This window comes from Rhipicephalus sanguineus, chromosome 1 (genome assembly GCF_013339695.2).
Source record: "Rhipicephalus sanguineus isolate Rsan-2018 chromosome 1, BIME_Rsan_1.4, whole genome shotgun sequence".
Taxonomy (NCBI): domain Eukaryota; kingdom Metazoa; phylum Arthropoda; class Arachnida; order Ixodida; family Ixodidae; genus Rhipicephalus; species Rhipicephalus sanguineus.
Genome location: NC_051176.1, coordinates 97025205 through 97044089, shown reverse-complemented (window position 1 = coordinate 97044089; position 18885 = coordinate 97025205). Strand labels below are relative to the sequence as shown.

Sequence of the window (18885 nt, the reverse complement as noted above, 5' to 3'; positions counted from 1 at the left end):
AGTTCCGATGCACCCACTACGTGTTCGTAAGGGAATACGCGCAGTAATGTGTGAGCCATTTGTAATGGGTGGCCGGCTTTAAACCACCAACTCGTTATGCATTTCCCATGGTGTGACGACCGATGGCAATATACGCTTGTACCCCGTTTTACTGCGATATTACATCTCGTACTGTGACACCTGTACACAGGCGTATGTTTGTGAAGCATTAAAGTTAATTTCAGTGCAGTTCCAAGCAATGGAGTGGCTCTGTGGTGGAACACCTGCTTGCCACGCAGACTGCCTGGGTGCGATTCTGACTCGAACCAAAGATTTTTTTTTATTTCTTTTATTTGCATCTTTCTCGATTTTTCGGTGATGGACAAGATGATTTTTCGCTCACAACCAACGACGCAGACACCGAAATTTCTGCTGAATGAGCTCTTTAAAGCTATCGCGTTAAAAAGGCGACCGACAATCAATCATCTAGTTGGGTGTTTTAGGTACCAAAACCACGATATGATTACGAGGCACGTTGTAGGGGTGTACTCCGGGTTTAGGCCACCTTGCGGTCCTTTTATTTGCATATAAACCTAAGCACACAGGTTTTCTTGCATTTCGCCCTCATCGAATTGAGCGCCGTAGCTGGGAATCAAATCCGTCTCTTCGAACTCGGCCGAGCGATACGTTACCTACTAAGCTTCCACGTACGGTGTGTTCGACCGACGAATTTCCTCCAAAGGAAATCGAAAAAAAGTATCACGGCTGACTTGCTACGACAATAATGGCTTAATTTTACTCCCTCCTAGAACGCAGCCATCGTATGCAGGTTCTTTTGCAGATACCAGAGTTAGGTATTCATTTTACCTCAAGTACTCTTTGCTGTCACACAATCACTTCCTGCTCATAGACGGGCCTAGCCGCTGGAAAGAAACTAAAACATCACAAACGTGAAAACTGTATTTGCAACACATATCAAAACTTGAATCAATATAGGTACGTTCAGTCAATACAAAGAAACGTCCATGAAATTTACAGCAGTGGCCACGCATTCGGTCCTTGTACAACTTCTCCCGCGAGCGTCCAGGGGAAGAAGAGCGGCCCTGCTTCGCTGACTGATCGTCAAAATCCAGAAGCCAAGGATGAGCACTCTTCCCTGGCGGGGAGTGAGCGGTCGTTCTGGAGCGTCCGTGCTCAACCGAGACTGCAAAACTTCATGTTCGTCCACGGTACCAGGGCTGGCACCTTGCGTAGACCTTCTTGGTCTCACAAGCAGCGGCGCGCAATAGCCTACTTTAGGGCATATATACAATACAATAAAAAAACGACACAGAAAGGCCCGCCGGAGTGAGGCTGCTGCTGACTCGTATCGATGACCGGAAAGTGCCGCTGCTTAGAAGGTGCACGGCATAGTTGCAATGCTGCAACAACTGGCCGATGCATCCTGCCAACTTCGGCCAGGTTGCGAGGGGTGCAACTCCGTACATCTGGTGCCGTGAACGCGAGGTATCCTGGCGAGAGAGAAAAACATCGTGCACGATTGAGGTGCACAGGAAGTATATATGTATGCCAGCAGCTGTTCGCGTTGACGGTACCTCACAAGAAGTGAAGTAAATGAAGATACAGTGAAAACAAATACGCAAGAGACAAAGCCGCATGAATGCAGATGCATGCATTAAATCTACTCAAGCTATACAATTTTTCAGAGTTGTATGGATTTATTAAAATGTAGAGGACGTCGCGTCAGCCGTGACTTACCATTAGACGTTGAGAACGATCATAAACCTGTGCATACAAACCGTGAGTTGCGAACACCATGTATGAAGTATAACAAAAACAATTACTCTACCAGCACTTGGTAATTATTACCTTGCCTAACCGCCTCGCCCTTCAATTCTTGCGATGGTTATCCCCATCGTCAGCTTTGCAGCAAGGATCCCTTCGCAACATATAACAGGGGTATCAGAAAGCCTACGTTCTCACGGCTAGAAGAATACGGCACGTGTGCTGCGAATCCGGTTGCCATAGAATGCGAGACTTCGCGAGTTGCTTAGGGTTACTATTTTTAGGGCAGCGCGGAAGGTGGCTATACAAGACAAATGAGACCACAGGACAGAGTTGTTAGTTCAGTGCCTTGTCCTTCTGCGCTGCCTTAAAATGAATCCCGTCCGTTTGCTCTTCCAGCCAGCAGCTGAAGAAATGAACGATCAACGCGATATTATTTCTTCTCCAACCATCGACAAATTGTGCGACACACCCATGGATGTGTTATCGGCAACAGTGGGTGTTTACCAGCGGAAGCACAAAAAAAAATTGGGCCCTGCAAACCCAACTAAAGAACACACCAGTATTGTTTACTCCTCTGACAAATTGAATAGCCACTTCATTCCGCCGGAAGTGATTCTGATATAAAGCTGTATGTTCTGCTCTCCGCGAACTGTAAGGAGTTTGTTATGAGAAACAACACAGACGGCAGTGTTTTCTTGGGCATGTACCCAAATGTTTGACAACTTTCAGAGGGCGGCAAAAGCCATTCCGGGTGATATATATTGACACAGACTTTTTACCATTAAAATCTTGCCGATGGGGCTTTCTCCACTATTTGTTTCATCATTTCGGTGGATACTATAGGTTATCCAGCAATTACCGTTGTATTTCCGATAAATAAGAATGTTTATTTGAATTATGCGTTATTGATTTTAACTCTAAACTTCCAATGGTACTACTGGAAGCTGACGCCGTAGAAAAGAGTTATCATTCGTGGTTAAGGTATTAGCTGAAGAAAAGTGACCTCTGCCTATTTCAAGACCAAAATGCTGAACTCCACACGTGATGTTTGGCATCTCGTTTGGTTTAACGATTTATTCTGGGCCCAATTAGAGCTTTGCGCTGAGACACAATTGCCGCAACAGAGAGGTAAAGAAAACAGAACAGAACCAAAAGAAACACAGGCACGATGACACAGGCGGCCGATTTCTTTGCGTGAAGTTGTGCAATGGCTTGAGCGTCTCGGCGCGCCTCATAATTGTATCTCTCAGTGATGTTTCGTCCACCTATACCATCGCTTGCGGAACAAACTCGCGACAACGGATTTTGTCATCTAAGCCCAAGAGAGCAGTTCGATATGTCACGGCAGTGTTGAGAATGTTTTAAACAGTGCTTCAAGCTAGCGCTGTTCGCTAGCGCTATGGGAGCGAGACAACGTTCGCAGAAAGACAACTGAAAAACGAAACGAGCACTTCATGTTGTGAAAATTAATTTTTCTTCCAGCGACGTCCTTCTCCTAAACTATGTACACAGCAGTACTAGCGTTAATATCAGTAATTTAAAAGTTATTGTTAAATTTTAGCGAAACATCAACCAGACAGTGACCGCTTTTCAATCATACTGTGTCCACTAAAGCAGAAGGACAAAGTGAGAAAAAATGAACAAGCGAACATCCTTTAAGTTCTGTTTGTTAAATATGTGTCCACCTTAATAGATCACTTGCAGTCTTCATCGCGTGAAACGGTCAGATAAAATGAGCGGTTTTTAAATGCGAAGCATTTCTTAGCAAACCTCGGGCACTTTGGCCGTTTCTATCTACGTATCTATCTAGCCGCCTACGTCTGGGCGCTCTCCTGGTCGTCTTCATAGGTTGTAATATACCAAAATTAGCATAGCAGGGTATCAATGCATGAACAACACGATTCACTGGTCATGACATGAATAACGCAAAATATCTGTCACATACGTCATGAAACCCTTTCTCTCAGTCCCGTGTGGCACATACCCGAATACTAGAGTTCATGCTATACGGGTATGTGCCACGGGTGATACAGAGTCTCAACTCAGTAACAGCGAACATACACATTGACACGAGAAGGAAGTGATAACCAACTTTGAGCAGTGTTCTTTACCGTGCACTGACATCGCACAGCACACGGGCCTTTATGATTTCGCCTCAATCGAAATGCAACCGCCGCGGCCGGGATGGAACTCGAAATGCAACCGCCGCGGCCGGGATGGAACCCGCGACCTTCGGCTCATCAACCGAGCATCGTAGCCGCTACACCACCGCGGCGGACGCAATGAAATTGAGGAAGCTGACGACAAAACAGCCTTGGAAGACGCTCGACTACCATCCACTCGTTCACGTGGTCCGCAACGTGGACCACGTGGATTGCGGAAAAATCTGGGTTAGTGCTTCCTACAATAACTCTGCCGAGGAGACCATGCCCCTCATCATTGCTGGTGACTTGAACATGATTCTTAAACTGCATGAAATACGGCTTGGATATGAACAGGGCATCACAAGACCTCGTTGCCAGGTCCCGGACAGCATGCCTCACAGATCATTTCTTCCTAAGAGGTATACACGATTTCTGCCAGCTGCACCTTGCACTTGCACTTCACTACACTTAGTTCCCTTGTAGCCGCGATCACGAACGGATTCGATAACAAGTCCTGTCGAGCTGCTGGTGCTCACTGATCACAGTGATGATGACTTTATTCAAGAACTGTCAAAAAGCCCTTCCGCACATGCACACGAGTTCGTGAAACGTGCGTGCGTTGTCCGTCATAAGGAACAAGTATAAGCATAACAAGTGAAACGCAACTGTAACAACTGTGAGTGTAACGTACTTGCAGCGCGCCTGCGCGTGCCACTTGGCTGTGTATACATCTAGAGAAATCTTTCTGAAGAAAGCTTAGTTGCGCGTAGCGCCTGTCCTGTGCATCTGTGTTCCTTCTTTATCCTGTTCGAATTTGTGCTATGGAATATTGAAGAATATAAGCACTACATATCAGCTTTCCGTGTCTGATGTTGGTAACACCGATGTGGCTGTTGGCATCGTTGCGCAATTGTAAACAATTGGTTATATAATATATTTGCGACTCTTCAACGTATGTGTGTATACCATATGCAGATTTCTCGAGCGTCATTCCGTCACGTTTTGCTCAATGTGAAAATTACGTCCCAGTCACTTTCCCGCGCATGCTTCGCGCCGTATAGAACAGCATGCTCCTGCCAAGAACAAGTAACAGCTGGCGTAAGGCGATAGACCCACACTACATGGTCCCGCCAGATGATGGAGGCCTTTACGAGCAGTTAATTTGTCAATGATTTAGTCTTTCGCAAGATAACAACGACGACAAACCGAAGGATAGTTTAGCTTGTGTGACATATTAGCCTACCTTCAGCACTCAGCTAAATTCGTGCTCAAAAGTGGCGCAATGTTATAGGGCAGTTCCCGACACATATTTGAATAACTTGCCAGTATGTCGAAGGGCAAAAGTGGACGCCAGGAACCACACAGTGCGCGAAATATCAATGATGTTTTCTCCCTCTGCGTAACGGCGCCCCCACCCAATAAAGTACGCAGTCAACTGGAGTCAATTGCAGCTCAACTTGTGAGACACTTAAGCACTGCTGCCACATGCTTTTGCCGCCATGCCTTCCCGCGATAGCCATGCGGTAACTCGTTCTAAATTTACTGTCCGCTAATCAAGCGAACTCGTCGCAAAAGGACGCATCCTAATAAGGCCCCACATCAGTTGCTGAATAACACGCCGGCAACGAGCCATCTGCTGAGGCTATACACATGCACTGTATTGTGGCTGCGTCCACAAGTACGCGCTGCTCCTTCTATAGCGCACAATATTGATGCTCCTTTAAACTGCATGTAACTCTGAGTATCGTCAATAGATGCCTTGCTTCAATCGCTTGGTACTCTATGCAGACACCGACACGCCTCTGCCTTTTGTGAATGCGCAGCGCCCTGAAGAAAGTGGACTCGCGAAAGTATGGCGACATTCATTTGGAAGAAAGGTCTCGTGGAGCGCATTAATACGCTGGAATATCGAGGTTCCTGATGATACCGCAACAGTTCACTAGCTTAATTACTAGTGATGAGCTTCCTTCGTAGCGGTCTCTTTAATAGGTATTTTTATGTATATTTGAATGACATACGTTGTTTCCCTATATCACGCTTGCCTTCTTTGGAGACAAGTATGATTAATGTATTCCTGCCTTGGCTATCACGTATGTTCTTTACTTATTTCATTTTTTTCAGCATAGGATTGTGTCTCGCTGGCTAAATTTGTTAGCAGCAATGGTGCTCGCGCCGTTTTCACTTTTGCCTTCATAGTTGGGATCCATTATTACTATACCTGGAGTAGGTCTCCAAAAAGGCACCGGTTATTGAAATAATCCTCTTGACTGAAAACCAGCAGCTAATGAAGCCAAGGAATGTATTGGGTACGTTTATTGTACTACTTTAAATTTACTGTAGCAATTGTGATGCAGATGTGAAGAAAGTAAAGTGGACGAAAAGAGAGCTACGATACACTTAAAACAGCACAATTAACGTTCCTTATAGCTTCCTTGGCTTTCGTTAAGGTCAAACAAAGAAACGAGCCCTTGAAATTCACTTCTTCCATTCATTCCTAGCGAGCGTCTCGTTCCGGCAGGCTTGATGCCTTCTGGCAACATGCGAGGGCTTCTTGGTCATCTGCCCGCTTGTTAAAGGATCACGTGCTACGTAACGCCAGCTGGCAAAGAAAGAGTTCCACATTCACCGTCATGGCTACGAGCGGCGCTGGCTAACACTCCCAGGGTTTGCATGAACATAAATACCCGATAAAGTGGGCGAGAGGACGACCGCCGCCGTACCTCAATTGGTAAAGCATCGGTCGCGATATCGGAATGTTGCAGGTTCGGTCCCTGCTGCTGGAGAGCTGTCTTTTCGTCCCATCTACTTTGTTCACATCTGTATCACAACTACTGCAATACACTTAAAACAGCACAATTAGCGTACCGCGTACCTTCCTTGGCTTCTTTAGCTGCTGGTTTTCAATAACGTTGTGTCAACGAAAGAAACGAGCCCTCAAAATATCCTTCTTGCATTCATCCTCTTAACTGATTATATAAGTGCAATCATAATCCCTCATTTTATACTATATTCCAAATCAAACTCTATATAAACATGTCACTTTCTCTTTTTAACGCCTAACGAAGCGAAACGAGGGGCCTAGGGACTAAGCGCCGATGTCAAACGACCACATGGATGACCCTTAGAAAGTAATAACCGTGGTAATGAAGTTGGAAAAGCTAATAGAGCCTCATCTCTTAAAGAGTACCGCCCAAGGATGCCCTGCCGCATTTGTAGAACGAGGCATTACCTGGCATCGGTTAACAGCGTCTCCTTCACTAAGTGCCGGAGAAAACGAATTATTCATATCGGTGGCGACTACTGCCCTTCGGGGTCTTTGTACGAGTGTGGTTTGACTTACCTGGCGTGTGGCCTCTGAATGCAGCTGCCTGGAGATGAAACGCTGTCAGTGACCGTGTTGCCGTCGCGCTTGATGGAGATCAGCGTCTTCGGTAGACCACGTAGAGTGCTGCGCTCGTGGATGTCTCGCTTGTGGCCAAACACGACGAGGCGGTACTTGGTTGAAGCGACTGCGCTGCGCACCTCGCCTTCACGAATCCAGCATACGTCAGCTACCATGCCCAGAGTAACCGGGTTCTCCACTCTGCGTCAACGCCGCAGGCGGCAAACAAAGTACGTTTTTGAAAAACACAGACCGGTTAAACAACTACCTTAGAAGACTTGAACTGCTGCAGAGTAGCGTTACCGTTCGCGTTACGAAACGGCGCCTTCCTGTTGAAATTAATGACGGCAGCAGACATTATGCGTTCGTGAAAACAGAACTAAAAGAAAGAACTTTAAATTGCGCTTTCTAGGATGACATCTTGCATTATATTTGAATAACCTTGATTCTAAAAGCTTGTATTCTGTACTCAGCTTCTCGAGTAAGCATCACTCGCTCAGACTAGTAATTCCTTTATTTCGCAGAAGCTGCCGTTCGATGGAAAGCAACATAGGCCAAGCCTGCCTGCTGCCATCAGATACCGTGCATAGGCTGCCTTCAGTACGTCACATATGTGCTGTGAAATTATTACATTACATCCGCTGCGATAAGCATCGATTCAGGTAAATATCAACGTAGATTAGCTACGTTGACGTTCGTATGACGTCCTTTAGCAATTAGCACTCGGGCGTGCTTCGCGGTGGTATTTAAATATTGGCATAGAAACAGTTGCGCTGACAGGATATTGGTCACCGATGGGCCTTAGTTCTAACATCGTCTAATAAGGATGGAATGCTATTCGGAATTCACTGGTCGAGAGAGTTGCATTGATAGGCTGTAATAGCAATGCCACTGCAATAGCAGCAGCTATCATATGCTTGCAAAGCACAAACCGCAACTTAAATTACACTTAGACACTATCGATCATGCTTGCAAGGCTGAAACCGCAACTTAAATTACACTTAGACACTATCGATGTACGGAGAAAGAGCTTGTCTCAGTACGCATAGTGTCTTTCCACAGAGGTCGGAGGTAGAGCACTGCACGGGCTCGGGCCTACCCGAAAACCCGAGCCCGGCCCGGCCCGTGGGCCGGGCCGGGCCGGGTAAAGTAGTTCTCACGGCGGGCCCGGACCGGGCTCGGGCCTGAAGCTACGGGCTTAGGGCCGGGCCCGGGTTTAAGGTGGCGGGCTCGGGTCGGGCCGGGCTTGGACTTTCCTGGGTTCATAAATGAACGCTATAGTGAAGTACTGAATCGGTTTAGACTGATAAAGTGAACTCTAAGAACTCGAATGTCATTCATTTCACCATCATAAGTTTATTATCAGAGGAGATAATCAAGGTCAAAATTCCATTTTTTTAAATTTCGCGTCGAAATCTCCGAGCCTGACGTCGCGGATTTCAAACTGTATTTGTCGTATTTGGGGACATTGGCTGAATAAAATTTCCTTAAACTTGGTATGTTAAGTCTATGGCCCCCTCAAAGGTCAGTGTACTTCATTTCTGTGATTAGGAACTACGTAGGCCCCATTAGGCGCCGTCAGAATCTAAGGTGTCACGGTGTCTGCTGCGCGAATTTAAAGGGACCGTCGCCACCCGCATTTACCTTTTTGCACGTTTTCTCACTTACCAAGAGTCTTGTCCCGGCGAGCGTGGTGTTTTAGGAATCGCAAAAGAGTAATTTACTGATAACAGAGAAATTGTTTTTCTTTCTAGTGTCTCGTCAAGTTTGTTCGACATACGTTGCGCATACATACAGATGTTTCACATTTTGTCCCGAAAAAAAAACGCTTTTTTATGTGGGGCAAGCTTTATGGAGAAGTTTTATTAGAGTCAGCGGCGTAGCCAGAAATTTTTTTTCGGGGGGGGGGGGGGCGTGGTCCGACCATACTTTATGTACGTTCGAACGTACATAAAGTATGGTCAGACCACAAACGCACACACGATCGTGTGTGCGTTTGTATGTGTGCGTGTATTATACACAAGCAAAATTGAAAAAATCTCGGGGGGCGTTTGAACCCCCCCATCCTCCCCCCACCTTCTGGCTACGCCACTGTTTAGAGACAAGTACTGAACTTCTTTCGCTCCTTGCATATGGGGCTACTTGATTTATCTGAAATGGCCCAACTAAAGGTAGATATACCAGACGCTTATATAGTTAACATGTCGTTATTCAGTGCTTTATTTATATTCATTACCATCTTATATCCCAAATGTTATCCTGTAATGGCAGTAATAAATGTATTATAAAAAATATATACCTGTAACTTATCGCAAGAGCGATCACAGAGCTCCAAAGCGGGGAAGCGTTTTTTGAAATTTCCAGGCTTCCACTAAAACGAAAGGTGTGCACGGAGTCTCGTTACATAAAATTCCTATACAGACACATTCTTTCATATGCAGCTTTTCTGGACACCAGCGGCCTAGTTCGCGTGAACGACACCACGTGGCGTATCGACCTTAAAGAATTCAAAAGTCCCGCCAAGACGTATGCAGTGACGCGGCACTAAATAAAAGAGAATCAAAAGAAACGGTGCACACGCCCCGAGACTGTCGCTTCACCGCTCAGGAAAGAGAGCGCTGTGTGTCGGCGTTATCTCGACGGCGACGACTGGCAATGAATTGGCAGTTTTTCTAGATGTGCCATGCCGAATGTCTGGCCGTTATAGACGCGCCCGCGATGCATCAAGAGAATCATGCTATTTCTTTGTTTGTTTAGTTTCTTGCGCTGGCCTTACCAGCGGGATATTGGAGCAGCATGCTGCTTTCCGAGTTTCTTTTTGAGCTAGTGGGAACCATTATGTTTGTGTACGAACAGGATATTGTGGTTGCATAATAAGCGAATTACCTTTGGTGTACCATTTAGGTGTTGCTCGTTTGCTCCTTGCGTTTCCTCAAATTAGAACTGGATAAGTTTGAGGACGCTAGGAATGAGAGTAAAAGAAAACCAAGTTAAAGATAGTTTTTATTTGTTTTCAATTAGTTCTTATCGAAGTGTGGCTGCCACGGCCAGCTTGGCGCCGTGAAACCGGGTGTGCAAAATGATACAGTCGTTGAATGATGATATTGTACTCAGGAAAATGCGAACTTGGTAAGCTTTTTTGTTAGGAATGTACGTGTAGTAGAACACATATGACCGACGTGTTGTGTAATAACATCCAGATCTGCCATCTATGACACCAAAAAAAGGCACCTATCTATCATATTGCATTTCTTCTTTTTCTTTCTTTCTCTTTCTTTTTTTTCCACAGTCGACTAACTCATATGCTGCAGGTGATTGTCTTGAATCCTGTTGGCGCAGCTACACCACCAGGTTACTCTAATGGGCTGGCAGCTCTCCTGAAGCACTCCTTTCACGTTCTGTGTAGGCGCAGTCTGTTTCAACATTGCACTTCATCAAGCACAAAGTCACTCATGAATCATCTACTGGTCCAATCGTCCACTTTGATCAGCACAAAGAGTTGCAGAAAAGCGAATTTTGGCGTTTTTGCGCTGACAGCAATGATTGTTAATGCGACATAATATTGTAACTATTCCTACAATCTCTGAAAACCACTTCTTTATTCTGTATCACTCGTGATGTAGAATATAAAATGCATTTGACTTGCTCAACGACGGGTCGCAAGACACAGCAGAGAAAAGCGAACCCTTTAATTCCCCCTTCTTTCGTTCACTCAGCATATGAAATTTATTAAGCTGTGAGCGGAGCTCCTTCTGTTGCCATGAAGATGTGCAGGCGTTCCAAAGGAAATATTATGCCTTTCTTTCCAGGAGATTCCCTTAAGATTCCCTGACAGGCAAGCCTTCATAGTGCACGAATGAGATGTGCAGAATGCTGTACGCAGTGCGCTGCTATTTACTAAAGAAAAAAATGCGTTTAAAATTAATACGCACGTTATTAGGCATTCTCGATTTATTCTGTGCTTATAAAAGAGTAAAAGAAGTTAAAGTTGAGAGAGGCGTTGCCTTCGCGACTGATAGTGAACGCATGTCGAGCAACGGCGCATGCGCGCGGCGCTTTCTACATTGAATGAACTTCTAGGTGGTACACATTAGAAGCGGGAAAAAATGCATTCAATAACGTTTCGGCTGTGGCACGGGCTGCACAAGACTCTGACGAAGGCGGTGTCATGGCTGAAACGATAGTAAAGGCATCTTTTCTTTTTTTTTTTTTAGTGAGTGCCACCCGCAAGGTATTCTCTCTAGACACACACTCACACATTATATATATATATATATATATATATATATATATATATATATATATATATATATATATATATATATACACATATCTATATATATATATACATATCTATATATATATATATATATATATATATATATATATATATATATATATATATATATATATATATATATATATATATATATATATATATATATATATGGTGCAGCAGCGACACGTTAGTCATAAACCTGAGGCGAACAAACAAGGCGAGCTTGATCTGTTCGTATAGCTTGATCACCCATTATTGTGACACAGTGAGGAGGACAATCTAGTGAGCATCGAATATGTGGCTCATTGAATCGGTAAGCAGAACTGTAGTGCAAAAAGCGCTTGCTAGTATTGAAGTCTTCTTCCTGGCTGTTTTCATTCGCTCTATTGTAATTGCTGCTAACATGAGTATCTGTTCCGGGAAAGTCAGCAGTATAAACGAAATGCATGTGTCCATGCCTGAACGTCCCTCTTAGTGATTACTCTTACAAGTGCGTAAAGTGGCGTTGCTACAACGACAAAGGCAGTGTGTCATCTGCTGATATTCGCGATGAAATTGCCTATGCCGATCAGGAAAGCAGCGTACACTAAAGAACGTGTTGAAAGGGTGTCGTTTCGCCTCACAAAAATAGTCCTGATATCTTGCATGCTTCTCGATTGCATTATCGCCGCGCGCTCGGCATTTCCAGGTCACGAATGGCATGCACGTTATGAACGTGAGACAGCATTCTTCATAGGAAAGTGGCAAGCGCTGAGAATTCAAGAAAGGAAACGCAAGCCAGCAGCAAAGCAGCCGGTGGAAGATCTCTCCGTCGTTGCCATGGCAACGGCGCGCGGCCGCGCTTTGTCGCGTTTCTGCGTCTGCTTGCCTACAGTTTCGCCGTCTGTTCCGCGCACACCAGTCCCCGCCGCCGTCGCCGCCGGCCTGCGGCAGTCAGCGAAGGGCGAGGGGGTGGGGGGTGGAGGGGGCACTTGCTGAAGGCGTTGACTGTCTGAGAAAAATACCTATTCTCATTATTCTTGTCAGTAAAACACCCCCTCCGTCAAACTCTTGGGAGGAGAGGCGGGCCCCTAGGGCATACCCCCTAGCTACGGGCCTGGGCTCTGGACTCCTAGGTGGCCCCGGTCGGTCTATGAAGCTTCTTCCGAAGTACCACGGCCCGTACCGCGTGCTCTAGCAAACCTCGTACTTGATATACGTTGTCAAGTCGCTTGAGACTTATTGTAATCAAATAACTAGGCATGAGATCCTGCATATGGACCTGATAGAGCTTCGCTGTCACTGTGCAGCTGTCCGTAATTAGCCAGGGTGGCTCTTTTTCGGAGGGGTAGTAAATGTAATGCAATAGAGTGGCACTACTTCCAGAAGCAGAGAACGCTGCTCCCTTAGAAAAAAAAGGCGACAATTCGACAATACAAGCTTTGCGTTGGTTGCACTATTCCTGCTTACGTTTCTGCGTCTGTCAGTAATAGTAGAGTACTTCTTCAAAACGCTTCCTTATATTGTAAATGGCTGCCCTCATGCTTGCCTTGGTTTCGTTGCGTATTGCCTTCTTATGGTTGAGGTTAACTAAAATCTGGGTTCCTTTTGATAGTTATTAAGTAATGGGTTGCGTGGTAATAAATAATAAACATGAGAAGTTTACTTGCTCCATTTACAGAAGCGAAACCGAAACTGCAGCAAATATCTTGGGTAAAATGGTCCAGCGAGAAAACAAGAACTAAACATTCAGTAGCATTGCACTTGTAATAAAATTTGCTGGAGTTTACGTGCCAGAACCATAATATGTTTATGAGTCGTGCCGTAGAGGAGGGCTGCGGAAATTTCGACCAGTTCATGTTCGTTACGTGCATCTAAAACCAAGTACACGAGCCTCTAGCATTTGGCCTCGTTCGAAAATGCTGGAGCCCCCCTCAAACCTGTGCCCTTTGGGTCAGTAGCCGAGCGCCGTAACCGCTGTACCACCGCGGCAAACTTAAGCAATTCTGAGAGAGACAGAAAAGTGAGCAAGAAAAGACCGCATTCTGATTCGAAGCCGCGCCCTAGCGATTACGCGCGAACAGCCAGCACGGACGATCAACCCATTCAGCCACAGCGCGCGGCGGCTGGCACGTGATACGATAGCTATTATCAAGATCTTACGGTCAAACGCTCCTTGCAAAGCTTCTTGCTAGTGTCCCTACCTTCCAAAGAGCAGGAACGGAATGCAAAGTGAAAACGGCTGTTTCTGTTTGCGCTGTAAAAATGCGCTGAAGAGCATAATTCGATATTTCACACCGTAAGAAACGAGGATGATATTGGAACACACACACAGCGCTGAACTTACAACTGGCTATATTTTCAAGCTTACAGCCATATATACGCTTTTCACCAGAAAAGAAAAAAAGAATAGAGCAAGTGAAGCATGCAAGAAATTCCAGAAATATCGTAGAAGACCAAGAAATTTTGAAACGCGATAAAAAAGTGCATGAGTGCAGCTTCGCTTGCTCTTTTGAGCAATGAAAGTTAATTTCTCGTGATCGTGAAACATATGTGATATCGATGATGGGTTGTTGTTTCCTGTGACTACAATTTTTTGTACACCAGGCCTGCAATTATCGCATGACTAAAATCACGTAACATCGCACAACATCTCCTTACCTGACTATAATCACGTAACAACTAGTCACGTGACTTAAAATCACGTAAAATGAAGTAATTAGTCTCGCCACTAAAATCCCGTAACGTCACGTAACTACTGACGTGACGTATTGGCGCCAAAAACTTCGGAACAACCGGGTGGCGCGGAGCAACCTCAGCGTCTGCACTGGACTCTAATAAACATGTACTTTCTCTCTCACGTGACTAAAATCACATCACGTAACTACTAGTGACGCGACATTTCCCCTTCAAAACCACGCAACAAGTGCGTAGTGTGGGGAACCGACCGAAACCTGAGAAGAATAGACGATCCAAGCCTAACGACATCATAGTACTACTAGCAAAAACGTTGCGCCTCTAGCAAAAGCTTGGTGTTACTAGCAAAACCTTAGAAGCTAGATCGAACACTAGCTCCGTTGTCGGTTCCAGCCTTACGCAACTAGTACAAGCTGCGCACATTTTTATTTATAGATGTTTAAAATGACTGCGGTACGTTGAGGTCGGCTGCGAGTGCCTGAGAAAAGCGGTTGAATCACAGGATTTTCGTTTCGTAAATGGCAACACCAGTCCCTGGACTACCACAAAAATTTGATCCACACGGACCTATCCGATGCAGCGCACAGTGTTTTGTGATGTTAAAGGAGAAGGCATGCCGGTCTCTTTCTCTTGACGTAGGACGATAGATACGACGAGAGGTGAATAAAAATCCCAGTTTGACCGCAAGGGCGATGCAAAGAGTGCGATAGCAACAAATGAAGTAAGGCTGGACGCTAACTCTCCTAGATCTAGCCTCGCGTAACTCTGCAAAATGGCAGTTTAAAAGAAGACAGCCACTCCAGGTGGGAAAGGGGATTTCGCACAGTCTCTTTGCGTTGAGAGCGCAGCATGTAGGTATACGAGCCGTCCGCTGATGCCTATCCAGATAGCGATTTTGATTTCTTAAAACAAAAAATCAAATAATCTTTCCTATTCCTTGCTTGGAGTAATGATCTGTTCGTTTCATTAGTTGTGTCTAACAAGGAAAAGAATCCCTCGAACGATTGCCCTTCTTTCGTTAAGATTACGACAGACACTTGCCTTAGCCCTAAATTAAAAAGCAACTGCAAAAACGTCTAACATTGTCATTTCATTACTACGCCTCGCTTTTCTAAGCTTACTTCGTTTCCTTTACGTTGCTGAATTGTAGGTACCTCACAATATAACAACGAAATCATGAGAACGGAGAAATAAGTTTCCACCATAATACGCGTACGAAAGTTCCAAAGAGCTTTGTTCACCATAACTTGAGCGTTCGTTCTGTTCCTTAGGACGTTTATAAAAAGGATAAAGTAAGAATTACAAATGTAGATCTGAACGATCTGATACGTGTGGAGTTTTTAAACATACACTAAAAAAGTCATAAAATAAAAAGAAAGGGAAACGGCAGCTCAACATTGCAGTCAAAAAACCGAAACCGAAACGAAAGCTCTTTTGTTTCTGCGGCGACATCTTGAGGGATGCTGTGAAACTAAGTCACGGGTTGGAAAAAAAAAAAACAGCTTATCTTACGCTAGGAATCGAACCGATGACGGCGCGGTGATGTCGCGCTTTGAAAGTGAACGATTAACTCACTCGGCCACGGACGTCACCGTACCGCCGGTGATAAGCAAGGGTTTATCAATATACCACAAGCATTTGAAGGACCGCGTTTCAAAAAACGCGTTAGGGAACAATGTTACGCCAATTGCGAAAAGTTGAGAATGGCTTCAAACGAAAGCTGAGTGTCAGGACTACATATGATTTCCTGACCATTAACATAACTTGCTTAGTTTTACCACAGTGACCGTTTTTGTCTTGAAAAACGGGCCACTTTTTTCGCCGTTTCCATAGACTCCCATTGTACAATCTTTAACTGCTCTGGGAACAAAATTGAAGCTTACTGCAACATGATCGCTGCAGTCCTCTCGTGTGTTTAGGTTCCCAGAAGCGCTCTGTGGTCTGCGTTTTTCAACATACTCCCTCTACACTTAATTATTCGGGAAAAACTCACCAGTTCCATTGAAAACGCGCTAGCTTCGCGCCGGGGCCACCAGGGGCGCTGGCTGTGATGTGTCCACAAAAGCTGGATATGTTCCGTGGCTTCGTAACGGCCCCCAATGGTCATGTGGCGCGAGATGGGCGCGCGCAGCCAGCTTGGTGTGCCCACTTTTTTAACATTTCAACTTTCGCCTTTATTCCGTTATATCAGGGGTCGAAACCCACCTCCACTAGCAGGCCGCATTCACAAATATTTACTCCCGCAAGAGCCACCACAGTAACGCAGCTAAAAGCGCGTGTGGAGGGAGGGGGGGATAGGTCATACCAAATGTCAGCTAACGTTGCTATTTAAAAGAACAGCTTTCCAATATATCACATGTGTGTTGTTTCTGAAGGGTATTTCGCGGCAGGATTCCAACAACATATCGATACCTATCTTCAACATGACTGATATCTGGACGCCGATTTTGATATATAGAGTTTTGTTTCACGGTTAGGTATCAACACATGGTGGCCGCAGGGGATGCCTCACGACAAAAAAGCTTTAGACCTGTCATGCCTGTGTAGCTTAAGAACATAGTTATAAAGAAAATGAAAATGAAAAAAAAAATGGGACGAAGACAGTCCTGTGCGGCCCGCGGGCCTTTAGGGAGAGGCGTACAGGCCGCGCGTTTGGGTCCCCTGCGCTATACAGGTATAGTGTGAGAGCTACATGACACTTCCGCAACACCGTTGGAATGTGCAGGAATAGCATAGGTTCAAACAGCATAAGGCGTCAGGCAAAATATATTCGCTTGACGAAATATTAGGCTTGAAAAAAGGCAATTACGATTTCCGTGCCGGGTGATATCCCTTTACCTCGAACCATAGGCATCCAATGAGTAAGCGCCGGGAAGCTTATTCGCGCCTTTATTACCAAACTGTAAGGAACACCAAAAGCAGATCGAAATCGCTTCGTCCACCTCCTGCCAGTCCTACCCGCGTAGTGCAGTGGTCACCTTCTACCAGTACAACATCGTTAGGAAGGCACAGAGCATTATAATACGAAACAGATCCCACGTACCGTGGGAATCGATAATATGCGAAGCATGCGCGGGATGGTGATTGGCATGATTTTTCACATTGAGCGAAACGTTACGGAATGACGCTATAGAAATATGGAAGGGGTATATGCACACTCACATGTTGAAGAGTCGCATATCTATTATATAAGCAGTTGTTTACAGTTGCGTAACGATGGCAACAGCACATGGGTGTTACCAAAACCAGAGGCGGTAAGCAGATATGTCAGTTGTCCTCAAAGAGGAGTTTTATAGGTGATACTGAATAGTGCCACGACGTTCGGGAACAATAGAAATGAAGGGATAAGCTGCACAGCTACGTTCATTCTGTAGAGGTCCACAAAGACATCCTAAATTTGCTGCAGTGGTGGATGTTAAGAACAACGACTGCCGACACCTTCACAATTCGTAAGGCAGATGTGCACCCCTGCGGCTAGCGTATGCAGTGCGAGAAACTTTAGCGCGGCAGGATATGTGATGCAACGGTGGATGGCGTGCTTAAAGCCGGAATCTCTAGATACTTGAAAAGAATGCTACAACAAATACTTTTTTCGTCCTTTCGGCTGCCTATACGTATTTCTAAAAGTACACGTGGAGCGCACGGTTCGTTATAATTTTTATCTAGGTTAGTGTATTTACAACAAGGTAATAAACTTGGCTTTCTTCCTCTATCTTGCTGCGGCAAGGTGTTAAAATGCTGAAGACACGTGTTACATATCCAGAAGCCGGGTGCACGATTGCCTTTGTCGTTAGAGCATGTTTTAAGTTTCAGTAAAGAGCGCAATAAAAACAAATTGAAGAGAACGTTTTGTTCTCTGTCTCCTCTGTTTTTATTGTACTTCCTATCGAAACTGAACCCATGCTGCAAATCACTTTCCTTGCTGCAATATCTGCCACAAAACGCTCTTGATGATCTCCATTGCATTAGCAAAAAAAGAAAAGTTATAGTATACCATAACTATAGTACTAGACTAGTGATAGTAGACCAAACGTTCATGGTAACCAGTGTGTCCACTCAACTGTTTCCACCGTGAACCCCTTTTTACACGAAATTACCGTTGGTTAAAGTAGAATTGTTAGCGAAATATTCGCCAACAAAGCGTAGATATTTGCTACTTAAAACAGTTTGCTGTAGATTCTGTGTTCTGGACCTATATTATTGGCTCGGGCCTCTGTCGGGCCTGATATGCCGTCGGGCCGGGCCGGGCCGGGTAGGCGAAACTTTTTGTCGGGTTCGGGCCGGGCCCGGGTCGCGTATACAATCACCGGGCCGGACTCGGGCGGGTAAACTCGAACGAGTTCCGGGCCCGGGCCGGGCCCGGGCCGAAGATCACGGCCCGTGCAGTGCTCTAGTCGGAGGACAAACGCAAGTTTTGAAACATGCCACTGCTGCATTTCAGGGCTTTTTATAGACTGGAGTTTGCCTTACCTCGCGTGCAGCCTCCAAAGGCAGCTGCTGGAACTTCCCACGCCTTTCCTGTTGCGGCGGCACTCGACATCGACGAAGGCCGTCATCTTCCAGCGATAAGGCAGCGTGCAATGAGCGTAGATATGCGGCCTGTCGCCCAAGACGCCATGGCCATATTTGGGTGAAGC

General features: G+C 45.4%; 1 protein-coding gene across 1 annotated transcript; it reads right to left on the bottom strand.

Moving 5' to 3' along the window:
* Window positions 1-1227: 1227 nt before the first annotated feature.
* On the bottom strand, window positions 1228-18804 carry LOC119386292 (uncharacterized). Its single transcript, XM_037653622.2, has 3 exons — window positions 18719-18804; window positions 7252-7494; window positions 1228-1490 (listed from the first exon to the last, which is right to left on the bottom strand). Exons 1-3 carry the CDS (start codon window positions 18802-18804, stop codon window positions 1373-1375), a joined length of 447 nt encoding a protein of 148 aa, XP_037509550.2. The 3' UTR covers window positions 1228-1372.
* Between the last annotated feature and the right edge of the window lie 81 nt (window positions 18805-18885).

Coding starts and splice junctions, on each gene's coding strand:
- LOC119386292 (XM_037653622.2), bottom strand. CDS start 18,804: ATGACGGCCTTCGTCGATGTCGAGTGCCGCCGCAACAGGAAAGGCGTG. Junction 7,495..18,718: donor CTTTGGAGGCTGCACGCGAG/GTAAGGCAAACT, acceptor GCGTTGACGCAG/AGTGGAGAACCCGGTTACTC. Junction 1,491..7,251: donor ATTCAGAGGCCACACGCCAG/GTAAGTCAAACC, acceptor CTCTCTCGCCAG/GATACCTCGCGTTCACGGCA.